At 33.9% G+C, this 12,784-nt stretch overlaps 1 protein-coding gene and 2 long non-coding RNA genes across 8 annotated transcripts in view; 2 read left to right on the top strand and 1 right to left on the bottom strand.

Annotated features, from left to right (window-relative positions):
• The window catches only part of LOC146997014 (uncharacterized), a 45,286-nt gene extending 41,209 nt beyond the window's left edge, over window positions 1-4,077 (top strand). For all 5 annotated transcript variants that reach the window (XR_015041073.1, XR_015041069.1, XR_015041071.1 and 2 more), the window contains one exon: window positions 2,361-4,077. This is a non-coding gene — a long non-coding RNA (uncharacterized LOC146997014). The remainder of the gene's footprint in view (window positions 1-2,360) is intronic.
• Window positions 4,078-4,972: 895 nt separating this feature from the next.
• LOC146997013 (uncharacterized) overlaps window positions 4,973-12,784 on the bottom strand; it is a 51,507-nt gene continuing 43,695 nt past the window's right edge. The window contains exon 3 of one of the 2 annotated variants that reach the window (XR_015041075.1): window positions 4,973-5,254. This is a non-coding gene — a long non-coding RNA (uncharacterized LOC146997013). The remainder of the gene's footprint in view (window positions 5,255-12,784) is intronic. The other variant, XR_015041074.1, reaches the window with a different exon arrangement.
• LOC146997012 (transcription factor unc-3-like) overlaps window positions 8,509-12,784 on the top strand; it is a 98,782-nt gene continuing 94,506 nt past the window's right edge. Inside the window, exon 1 of the mRNA XM_085816438.1 lies at window positions 8,509-8,621. Within this exon, the coding sequence (XP_085672564.1) occupies window positions 8,524-8,621 (98 nt within the window). The 5' untranslated portion in view covers window positions 8,509-8,523. The remainder of the gene's footprint in view (window positions 8,622-12,784) is intronic.

Below are 12,784 nucleotides of genomic sequence, written 5' to 3'. Positions count from 1 at the left end.
GCAATATATCTGGAGACTAGCCTCCGTTAGGTGAGTAAGCATTGTGCATGCACCCTGCTCACTATGTTTATCTCAATTATATTGCTGAATGCTTAATCATTCCTGTTATTTGCAGCAGATTAGTGCTTGTTTTTATGTAGAGAAGTCAATTGAATGGCATAGCACCTTTTGTTTTGTTTTCTATTAGTTTTATTTAAAATGGTTCGAACAAATGATTTAGTATTCTCTTATGTAAACTTTCAGCCCTCATAGGCATCTGTTCACATGAAATTTCGCATGTGCATTATATTACTAAAACACATTTTTTAAAATTGTATATTTTTATATCTAATTCTTGAAGATGATTCATGAAATATGAATTCCGTAGTAATAAAAAAATTAAAAGGCATTGTACATAATACCTATAACTAGCTGGGAATGTATGAAATTATTCATATTTCATACATTTCCTAGGAATACCAAATGAGAAACAGGCAAAGCATGAAATACATTTTTGATTCATTTTGAAGAACCTAAACTACTTACTAGAAGTTAATAAATCATGTATGAAAACCCAAATGACTACTAAGAAGGAACCATGGGACTAATGGTTCTTGAATCGCTAAGATGTGTATTTGTGGAAAAGAAAAGTACATTGATTTATCATTTTAAAGGAAGCGTCAATACTGTACAGTACTACGTTGCGGATGCCGAGTTATTTCCCGTACTTCATGAAAACTCATTTGAGTACTGGACATGGGCGAAGCGACAGAATGTTGAAAGAACTTTCAACCAAATACAAAAACATTGCACATAAATGATACTGAACTGTACAACCACCTTTGTGAGCTCTGCCGGAAAAAACAAAAAGTTATTAATAAAGGGCATTGTTGTGAAACTTATGACTATTTCTGAAATTAATTTCCGTTGTCAGGTAGATTGTTGTCTTACTGATTCCCAGTCTCGACCAGATAAAAAATACAAATTTATAATGTTGTATCAAATTCATCTCGCTACTTTTTTACGTATTTTGAATGACAGATTTTTAATGGGACTCTTTCATTACTTTTTCAAAATAACATTTGTACTTTTGAGGAATGAACATCTTTTAATAAAGAGCATTTGTCATTCTATAGAATGTTTATGCATTATACACAAAGCCTAGGCAAAATATGTAATTCTTCAGATGATATAATTTATTTCTTCAGGTAATATAATTTAATTCTTGAGATGATATCATTTTTGTGCATTCCGAGTTATAAAATGAATGAAATGTAACGCTGTTAAGTGAAACTAGCTCCAGGGTGTCTCTATGGTAAATAAATACAGTGAATTTTAAAGAATGCATTTATTCTATTTTGCTTTATGTGCTATCGACGAAGTAGGTTTAATTTAATTTTAGGTTAAGTATAAATGGAATGCAAGAAAAATGTGCATAATTTAATATTTACAAGGAAGCAATGTGGTGTACACATCAGACTCCTTTGAAATGCCCGAAAAATATCCATCCATCTTCTCAGTATTTATTTTCCCAAATAATCCCGTTCCAAATTTTCAAACTAGTTAGCCAAAAAGCCTTTGCAATCATCAACTTAATCAATTATCAAAAGGATGATCCATGCTTATTGCGTTATTTGCGGGAACTTCATTAATGCTTTCACCTTGTTTAAAATTTTTGTATTCGTCTGCGAGACTATCTGCACAGTCGTAAAGCGTTACCATGGTTACCAGTTTTTGCTTTACCATTGTTATTGTTAAAAATAAAATAAAATGGCTGTTCTAAAGCTTCAAAGTTGTGTTTTAATTGTTTATTTAGACAACATTTTTTAATTACACCTGAAGCTTCAATTTCAGACCATGTTAATTCACTGCTGTATATCCATATAAGAGGTTCTGCTCCATCAAAACTTCTTTCTGTGCCTTAGTGTAATAATGAATGCATTGTAGAATGTTGTAAGCTCTTTTAGGTTTGTATTAATATCATTTGAGTGTATTCTGGACTTTTAAAATTTAAACACATAAGTGGAAAAATATGAATAACTGGCTGAGAGGCAGGCACCGCATCGCCAGACGAGATCATTTCTAGTCAAAAGAGGACTTCTGGTAAGCCTAATGATATTCCAAGTTTTCTTGCAGTATCTCTATATTTAGCTTCTCAGCTAATATCTTAATTTTCTGTCATAAGCAAAGTTAATAATTTAAATAACAATATCAACAATGTTCCATTATGTAACAGTGTTTCATTATGTAACACTGTTCCGTTAACAATGTTCCGTTAGCAATTTTCTGTTAATAACGTTTTGTTCTTTCTATTTAAATGAATGAATGAGTATTTATTTAAATTTTGATTAAATATTTATTTGAATCTCCTTTGAATTTAGGTGAACTGTTGTTGGAATGGGAAGGTCGTCAAGCTCGTATCGTCCGCCCAGATGTGTAAACTGTCAATGGCGCCCTACACATGATTTGATCGTGTAATGATGATGAGGCGTGATCTTACCAAATCAGGTGCTCCCATTGGTCCACCTAGCAATGGCTTCTTATCCATCATTCCAGCATTTTTGCAGTCGCGATCTTTTTCTGAAGACCAACACATCATAGAAAGAATAAAGGAAAACATAAAAAGGCAACGAAAACTGCTGTCAAACACTTACTGTGGTTAAGAGAAAAAAAGAAAGTTTCCCCCCCCCCAAAAAAAAAACTCTCTGAAAAGTGCATTTTAGAAGAAGAGGTGATTTCTGTGCAGTGTTGTGTTCTTTCATTGTGCAGGAACGTGAACCTTCAGACCAATACCAGAAAATGTATTACAAATTCACGAACTGAAGTGTAAAAAAATGTATGTTTTGGGGTAGGGTATGAATAATTCTGAAATTTGCTTATAATTCAAAGAAAGCCAGTGAAGTGACACCATGGACAATTTTTTGAGAGCTTTTAGATAGAATTTATCAAAACATGTTAAATGGTGAAGAGTAAAATTTATTGCAACATCTAAACTCATTTTTTAATTACAGTACTGAACACGAAGTTTGCTGTCAATGTACAGCTGTTCTTAGTTCTATCTATAAAAGGTGAAAGTACCATTCCTGAATACTTGGGATTTTAGAGAAATAATCCACAAAACCTCTACTATGTTTCTTCCCTACTTTACAAAACTTTGTTATTGTATATTAATCTAACACAAAAATTGTTTAAGAAATTTATTTATTCATAATGAAGCGATACACAGATTGAAGTGTGTCAAAAACTATTTAAAGTATATTTATTTTATTAATAACAAATTCTATGTTTTGTGGAATACAATCATTAGAGTCATAGTTTGCTTATTACAAATGGCATCACACAGCTGCTTCAAAAACTACTTAGTTGTAGATTGAAAATTATTTGAAAACAAAGGGATTGTATATATTACATATATAGTATGCCCATATTATACTTATAAATTATATTAATTCAGACATTCATTGAGTTAAAAGTACATGAGAATATATCTTATTCAGTTCTACTTTTAAAAATCTTTGCTGGCAAAACTGATTCAAATTAATGAATTAAATCTGTTTTGCGAGACCATTTTGTTTAATGTAATTTCTTACTTATGTATTGTACTAAAGCTGTTCCCCTAAAAAAATACTGTTATGCTTATGATGCTGAATCATATTATTTGCAATAATATTATTATTACTAATGTAGAAAGATATTTTTATGTATGTATATACGTGTGTGACGAAGAAACACACCTTTGTTGAAATGCTTCATAACACACACTGCTGTTTTGTCAGTTTGTAGTAATATATGCTTGAATGTTAATGTTTGACCAATGTATGAAAATGTAAATCTTACCAATGTATGGAAATATTTAAATTGTTGGATATAAATGAAAGGACCACTTTGGTTCACAAAATGCTACAGCAGAAAAAAAAATTGTGACTTGCTTTAGTTTTTCTTATTTTTGTGCCCAGTTGGAATAGGTGGCACTATATGGGTGCTATGATTCCGTAGTATGTTGTATTATTATGGTTACTATTTTATTACAAAAACCGTTAATGATTATTTTTGCAGCAGCACACAATAAAGCATTTGCTGTATTAGATGTGAACAAAACTTTGTTGTGGTCTTTGTCCTCCCCCTTATTGTGAATTAACGAGACTGTCAATCCAGAATTTTAATAAGAATTATTTGGAAAACGACATTTCCTTAATTTTTTTAACTTGTTTTACAATTGATAATTTACCAATTTCATGATTGATATGGACTTTTTTCCTACTAAATGAATTCGGAAAATTCTGATTTAAATTACATGTTTCTAAACCATTTACTGTTATGTAATAAATGAATTATTCTTTTTCATCTAATGATAGAACTTCCAAGGTTTCTAATCTGCAAAATTTATATAAATACATATTTCTTTTTCTGATGCATATAAAACTTTCCGGCTCATATTAGCATTTTAAAACAAAAAAACTAAATTAAATAAACTAGTAATTTTTAAATAGTTTTTTTAAAGCTGAAATTCAGATTTTTTTTAAACAAAAATAAAATAAATATAAAACATGAAATAAAGATTTAAGGGGAAAAAATGGCAAATAAAGCTACTAGAAATATTTAAAAGTAACTTTAAACATTTAACTTTTAGAATTTTAAGATAAAATATTTAAGACAAATACGCTTACTGTAATTTTTAAATTGTGTAAATTTACTTGCTTGAATTTTGACCCTTTTAAATTAAACAAAAACACATATTAAAAATATAAACAAAAATATTAAAATACAAAAGCACAAAATAAAACATGTTACAATTTAAACATTGCAGGCATTGTTTTGTTTGAATTTTAGTATTTTAAACTAAAACTTTTCAAACAAAAATAAAATAAATATAAAACATGAAATAAAGATTTAAGGGGAAAAAATGGCAAATAAAGCTACTAGAAATATTTAAATGTAACTGTAAGCATTTAACTTTTAGAATTTTAAGATAAAATAAGACAAGTATGCTTACTGTAATTTTTAAATTGTGTAAATTTACTTGCTTGAATTTTGACCCTTTTAAATTAAACAAAAACACATATTAAAAATATAAACAAACATATTAAAATACAAAAGCACAAAATAATGCATGTTACAATTTAAACATTGTAGGCATTTTTTGTTTGAATTTTAGTATTTTAAACTAAAACTTAAACAGCAAAATTGCACACTTTGAATTTATCTGTTTTGATGAAAATTGCAGACGAATTCTAAATGTTCTGTGAGTTGGTTCAGTAAGTAATATCAGTGACAGCTATGGAAAATACAAATATATGGAAAATACAAAAAATATTAACTAACACAAAATTGATCAAAATATTCAAACGAGAAACTTAAATTTTTGAATCAGTTTATGTATTTAATTTGTCAATATTTAGCCTTTTAATTAGGATAGCTCCCAAAGCCTTTCTCCTCTCCTTACATAAAACAGTCTTGGCACTGGAGTATGCCGGTATTTTAGTAATAAAATCATAACCTTTTTGATATAATTCTGAAAGTAGTTTTGGAAATATATGGGGAACGGGAACTGATTTTTTTTGGGGGGGGGACTTTTCTTCTGCAAGTCTCTAACTTCCTTTTAACTTCGTTCTCAGTAATGTTGGGCACGCAGAAATGTACTTCGTATATGTACTTTCTTCAGTACTTTGTATTGAAAATTTCTCTTTACATTTCCTTTACAACGATGTGTCTTTTCTTTTACACATACCCAACTCATTCCTAATTTATTTTTTCGGTGTGGGTAATCATCTACAACTAAACATTCTTTTTTTGTAGAGAGTAATTTTTTTAAAATGGCTATGGGTTCCATCGCAGATTTTTTTTTGACGCTAAAAAAGACATACACGCTTCATAAGGATCAAACATCGACTGAGAAAATGAGAAAGACATTTTCTATTATAAGTATCGGCTTTTCTCTACAGCAGGTGCAAAGCTCGAAACTACACAATAGATGACATATGACTGATTAGGAAAACAACACAATAAGTGCGAGAATGTCCGCTCTGTCCACCTAGCTACTCTCACGTGTCCGCTGTAGCCACTGTCCGCTCTGACCGCGTAACCAATACAACCACCAAGAACCGGCTCAGTGTGCGCAGGTGAAACAGAAATATCAAACTTCCATCCTGGATCCTGGTATGTCTGAAAAACTTAAAGGAAGACAAGCCTAAGATACTAATTCTGAAATGCATATTATTTTAAAAGATAACAAACCTATATCTCTGATACCCAGAAGATATAAGAGATAAAGAAAGTGTTCAACTAAAACAAGTAAAATCTATTTTACAATTGGATTTGGATGTTCATGAAGAACAAGTTATGTCTTTGGAAAGAAAACTTTCCGTATCAGGCTGTAGAAATTTTACAGAAACAACTATTAGATGCCAAGAATGAAATAGAAGCTGCGAAAATACAAATGTTTAAGGTACAAGAAGAAAATAAGAAAACATATAACTTTCGAAGACGTTCTTCAAAATGTTATGAAATTAATGATTTAGTAGCAATCACCAAAGATAAAATCCTGTCTGAGAAAGAAAATAAAGTTCAAAATGTTAAACTGAACATGCAAGAAATGCTAGCTTTAGAAAAAGATTGCATGAGGGAAATTATGGAGAAGAGATTATTTGCTAAACAAGCAGAATTAGAAAGGAAAATGTGTATCACTCATGAAGATATCAGAATTATATCAGAAAGGTTGTCGTCAGTTGCGAGAAATTCTTAATGCTGATGATTGGGAACATTAGGGAGACCTGTGTGGTGCTGATGCTGTTCCAACGCCATCTAGTGCGACTTCAACATCAATTTACAAAGCAACTAAACATAAGACAACGTCACAGAAGAGGCGTTTCTTGAAGAATCTTCTGTCCCCAAAAGAAGACTTTCTAAAGCAATATCAGCTGTTAATTTTATATCTGAAGTAAGCAAACAAAATGCTTTTAATTTTCAAGCAAATACTGATTATACTTCTGGAAAAGAAATAATTGACGCAGAAATTCAAAATAGTTTTGAAACTTACGGAGAAGAGCTTCGAAAAGATGCGAAAATACAAATGTTTAAGGTACAAGAAGAAAATAAGAAAACATATAACTTTCGAAGACGTTCTTCAAAATGTTATGAAATTAATGATTTAGTAGCAATCAAAAGGACGCAATTTGGACCAATAAGTTAAAATCAAAGTATTTAGGCTTGTATAAGATTGTCAAAATAAAGAATAATGACTCCTATGATGTTGTAAAAGAAGGAGATCATGAAGGACCCACTAAAACAAGTACATGCGCTGAATACATAAAACAATGGACTCAAGCAGAAGAAGATGAATAAAATAATACTGATTATGACGTTCTTAACCTGAAGTGATACAACTGATAACCGAACTGTGAGTTTCCACCTAATAATGACTTTTATTTCAGTAAATGCTATTTTTAAGATGAAATGAACATTTCCAAAACTGTTAAAGATTGAAGATATTTTTCGTTTTAGATGAAATATAGAAGGGACTGTTGACGATGTTATTGTGCAAAGATGGACAATTAAGATGTTTCCTTTCAATATTGTCCTTAGCACACAATCTTCCCCTCTCCCTTCGTACTTCTTTTCAGGTTTCGGCTTATTTACGATGATGGTTCTTTTTATGATGTCAAGAGTAGAATAATGTCTTCGAGGTCGACGCATAGCAGGAACCCGAATGTGGGATACTAAATCCATAGTTTAACAATTTTCTTCGCGAGCTGTCTAATTTTTAGCTGTTGACTGCACGAGTGAAATTGATAGAACTTTGAACAGTTTGTTTTATGAGAGGAGATGTAAGATGTTGTTTTATAGATATAAGGTGTTATAGATGTTGTGTTAATAAATGAACGATATTATACAGTCGGTAGATGGAGCAAAATGACAAAAACCTAATCCAGAAATCTTTTTTTTTCTTTTTTCCCTTTCTGAATATTTCTGAAAATCATGTCTCTATTTTTTGAGAAATAAATAAATAATAAAATTCAATTAAAAATTTTTACTTGAGATGAAATCAGAATGGCTTTCTAGTGAACAAATGTGAACAAATTTTCAACGAAAGAAGTACTCAGCAATAAGTACTACAACTTTTTCAAATTTAGTTTTCCAATTAGGAACACAAGATAGAGTAAAAAGTGGATTTCTTGTAAGATTTCATTTCTTTTTCTTGGAAAAAGTAGGAAATTACGTAATTTTGGAAACTTCCTCAATTGCTTTGAATGAAAAATTCTTCAATTCATATGCAGCCATTCTCAGCTTAATTGCTCATAGCAATCACAGCAGATTACGTTTTATGCTTTCTATAGATTTCTGTAGTGCAGTGGATTTACATTTTACTTTTGTTATTTAAAATTCATTTCCGTACATTGGAATCAAAATATTGAGAATGAATAATTTAAAATGCGAGCGTCCAAAATTCGTTTGCGAAGTTTTTTCAGAAGTTGACGAGTTCCATCGACATGTGGCAACAATTCGCATTTCATTTTCTTTTATCGTTTGCAGATATATTAATTTTTAATGAATAAAGAATTTTTCCTTTGGAAATTTCCCAAAATAGCGATTCTTATCGCAAAGAATCTGCGTGAAATTTTGTCCTCGCAATGGAAATCCGCTAGGTAAGTTTTTGAAACTTTGTAAAATGCTTTTGAAGGCAATATTTTATTCAGCGTAAGAGATTTTGAGTAGTGTAAGATGTTTAATGAAGGGATAGAATACATCGAAGACGAAACTCGCTTTGTTAGATCATTTACTTTAAATAACTGAGTGTCGATCAAGTCGAAGATTTGCTTAGCGATCATCGTTCAATAAATTGGGATATTATTAAAGAAATTTTCATATCATCCAGACCTGTCAAGCTTTTGAACTTTAGTTCATCGCTTGTTCAAAATACAGTAACATGTCTCAGAAACATATCCTTCTTAAAATATAAGAATATTGCTGGTAATGGAATGTAGATTAATGTAATTAATGCTTACTATACCTGAAATTTGATTTAAGGATTTAACTAAAGAATTTGTATTATGGAAGGGAAAACAATCCGAAAGTATTTATAAATATTTTATTTGGTAATGATGTAGTATGCAAACTACCACTTTTTGTTACTTTTTTCTCAAATAGTGCGATTAAAATTCTAATTTTTAGTATAAAAATAAATGCAATTAAGAGTACATAAATGAATATAATTCCATTACTAATTTAAAAACATATTAAATTTTTAATGTCATTGCATTGATATTTCCATTGCTTTATAAAAAAATCGAATGTGTATTACCACATGACTTCCTTGTACGATTTGTTTTTGCTGCATTTAATTTAAACTTATTTCCTCGAATTTCATTAGATATATATTTCTCATTCAGTTAATTCAGTTCACACTTCGTGGCAAGGCAAAAATACATAAAACATCAAAATAACTTTATTAAAATTGAAAAATATAGTCTCTACATAGTATAATAAAAGAAAGAGTCTGTCTGTGTGTGCGTGTCTTTCGTTCGCGCTGCACGTAAGTTAATAGACTCACGGCTACGAAATTTGGTAGATAGGTGCATTTAGACAAGAGCCAGTGCACCTCGAAGCGATTTTTTTCGAAATTCGAATTAAAAATTTTTTTATTTTATGTTTTGTGACGAAATCGCGTCATTTTGAGACATAATGGCCTATAGGAAACGAGATTTTACTCTGCACACTCCATTTTCACATCGTCATGAAATGTAGGCACTTAACTATTTTACGAACTTAAAATAAATTGATCAGGAATAGGATAAGCTTCAGGCCACTTGGTGAAGTAATCAACGACAACGAGTATGTATTTGTTGCCATCAGCAGTTCGTGGCAGAGGTCCCAGGATGTCAAAGGCGATTCGTTCAAAAGGCGCCCCTACGTTGTAACGTTGCAGCTTGCCTCGGCTGCGTCTCTTAGGTCCTTTCCGACCTGCACAGGCATCGCAAGATCGGCACCACTTTTGCACGTCATCCTTTGCATTATTCCAGTAAAAGCGCTCACGAACTCTCTGTAAGGTCTTCATTATTCCAAAGTGACCTCCCGTAGGGCTGTTATGTAGTTCTTTAAGGACATCAGGATTGCGGGATCTTGGAAGTATCAGCTGCCATCGGAACGTCTTCCCATCATCCGATTCGAATTTCCGGTATAAGACGCCGTTTCGAATGTGAAGTGAATCCCAGAGTGCCCAATATTGTTTGGTTGTAGGACTACAGATAGAAATGTCCTGCCAGGTAGGTTTTCTGTTTGACGACTCCATTAGATCAATTATGGGTTTAATGTCGCGGTCTTCCAGCTGGTCTTTCCTGACTTCATCATCACTCCACGGTTCTCGATCAGCCGATGTTGATGTTGTAATTTGTCTTGCGACCGGAGTCAGCAGCTCGTATTTCGCTTCCACCCTGGAACAATATCGACAGTTTTCTTGGCAAGGTCTTCTAGACAGGGCGTCGGCGTTTCCGTGTGATGATCCCTTACGATGACGGATAGTGATGTCATATTCTTGGAGTCTCTGTATCCACCTGGCTATTTGACCCTCAGGATTCTTGAAATTTAAAAGCCAGGTCAATGATGCATGATCGGTGCGGAGCAGAAATTTTCTGCCGTATAGATAGTGATGGAACTGTTCTACAGCTTTGACTATGGCGAGCAACTCTTTCCTGGTGACACAATAATTCCTCTCCGGTTTAGACAGGCACTTGCTCCAGTACGCCACTACACGTTCTTGGCCGTCTGTTTCTTGGGACAAAACAGCACCGACACTTTCATTGCTCGCGTCGGTGTCGAGAATAAATGGTCGGTCGTGCTGAGGATACGTCAGGATTGGAGCAGATGTTAAAGTTTCCTTTAAGTTGTTAAATGCATCGTCGCATTCTTTTGTCCACAAGAACTTTTGGTTGCTCTCTGTCAGCTTGTGAAGGGGTCTTGCGATGGAAGAAAAGTCCTTCACGAATCTCCTATAGTAGGTGCAAAGCCCTAGAAAGCTTCTCAGCTGATGGACATTTTCGGGACGTTTCCAGGATTTAACCGCTGATACCTTTTCAGGATCCGTGCGCACACCTTCTGCAGAGATGACATGTCCCAGGTAAGTCACTTCCTTTCGGAACAATTTGCATTTAGCGGGACTCAGCTTTAGATTGGCTTCTTTCAGTTTCTGAAGCACCTTTCTAAGATTTTCTAGATGCTCTTCAAAACTCTTTCCGACGATGATGATATCGTCCAGGTATATCAGACAGGCTTCATAGGAAAGTCCTTTCAAAACAGTCTCCATGAGGCGTTCGAATGTTGCCGGCGCATTACACAGTCCAAACGGCATCACCTTGAATTGCCAAAGCCCTTGTCCCGTAGTAAATGCCGTCTTTTCTCGGTCATGAAGGTGTATTTCTACCTGCCAATACCCACTCTTTAAATCAAGCGTTGAGAACCACTTGCTTCCAGAAAGAGTGTCTAGAATGTCGTCAATTCTAGGAAGAGGGTAACTGTCTTTCTTCGTAACCTCATTCAACCGGCGATAGTCAACGCAAAATCTTGTTGAGCCGTCTTTCTTTCTGACGAGAACGATGGGAGATGCCCATGGACTTGTTGAAGGCTCGATGACATCGCCTTCTTCCATATCTTTTAACAGTGTTCGCACCTCTTCCTGTTTAGCAAACGGCAGACGCCTTGGATGTTGCTTGATCGGGCGATGATCGCCGGTATCTATTCTATGTTGTGTCAAACTAGTTCGACCCACGTCAGAAGACAAGCGGGAAAAAACAACTTGAAGATCTTTAATAACGCGATCGGCAGCATTCTTCTCTTCATCGTTTAATTGCGCATTCTGCAATAACTCCGATGTAATTCTCTCTGAGGACACGGATTCTTGGATGTTACTCTTTCTTTCAACGGTGGTTACTGGAGTACATGCTGCAACCACTTCACCTTTCTTAATAATTCTCCCCTTCTCAGTTACATTGGCGACTCTCACCGGGATAACCGTTCTGGATAGGTCGACGAGTGTTGAGGCTACTAGTACTCCTTTTGGGCTATTACAGTTATTGGGATATTCTATGACGCCGTAGCGGAAATTTTTGTTTTCGGCTATGGATCCAGGAAGTAAAATTTCTGTTCTTGCCGGTATTGTGATATTGTCTTGTGCTATGATTTTATGGACAGATTTAACTTCATCATTGACTCCAAATAACGCTATGTCCTCAGATGTAGAATGCAATTCGTTATTTTTAAAGTCCAAGGAAAAATTGTATTTCCTTAGAAAGTCCAATCCGAGTATGCAAGAATCAGTGATCTCTGCTACATATGCCGTGTGATGGTAAGCGGCACTTCCAAACGTGATGTTAGCATTTACTTTTCCATCGATGTTGATCTTCTCACCGGACACAGTCTGTAGGGTAACGCAGGGCGGCGTCCAGATAAGTTTGCTTCCCAGTTGTTGAGCCAAATCTTTTCGGATGATGGTAACGTTGGCTCCTGTATCTATCGTCATATTGCAGGGAACTCCATTAATATGTCCTATTATGAAAAGTCCATTACTGCCGCCTCTCACTGCAGAAATCTGAAGCGCTTTAAACTGGGGCTTTTCATGATCTGGCAACCTCCGCCCCGCGAGATGGCCACTAATTAGCTTCCCTGCTGTTTGTTAGGAGCGGTCTTAGCATCCGTGCCCTGGGGTGTTCTGCAGTTTCGTCGGATGTGTCCTTCAGCACCGCAGTTCCAGCACTTTACGGTCGGTTTCTTGTCACCAATATTCTGACTCAAGGCGTTCAGTTGTCTAGTTAAATCG

This window comes from Stegodyphus dumicola, chromosome 5 (assembly GCF_044657685.1).
Source record: "Stegodyphus dumicola isolate Sdum_Otavi_A_Nest chromosome 5, ASM4465768v1".
Classification (NCBI taxonomy): domain Eukaryota; kingdom Metazoa; phylum Arthropoda; class Arachnida; order Araneae; family Eresidae; genus Stegodyphus; species Stegodyphus dumicola.
The sequence above is the reverse complement of the archived record's forward strand: the minus strand, read 5'-3'. Positions and strand labels throughout refer to the sequence as shown.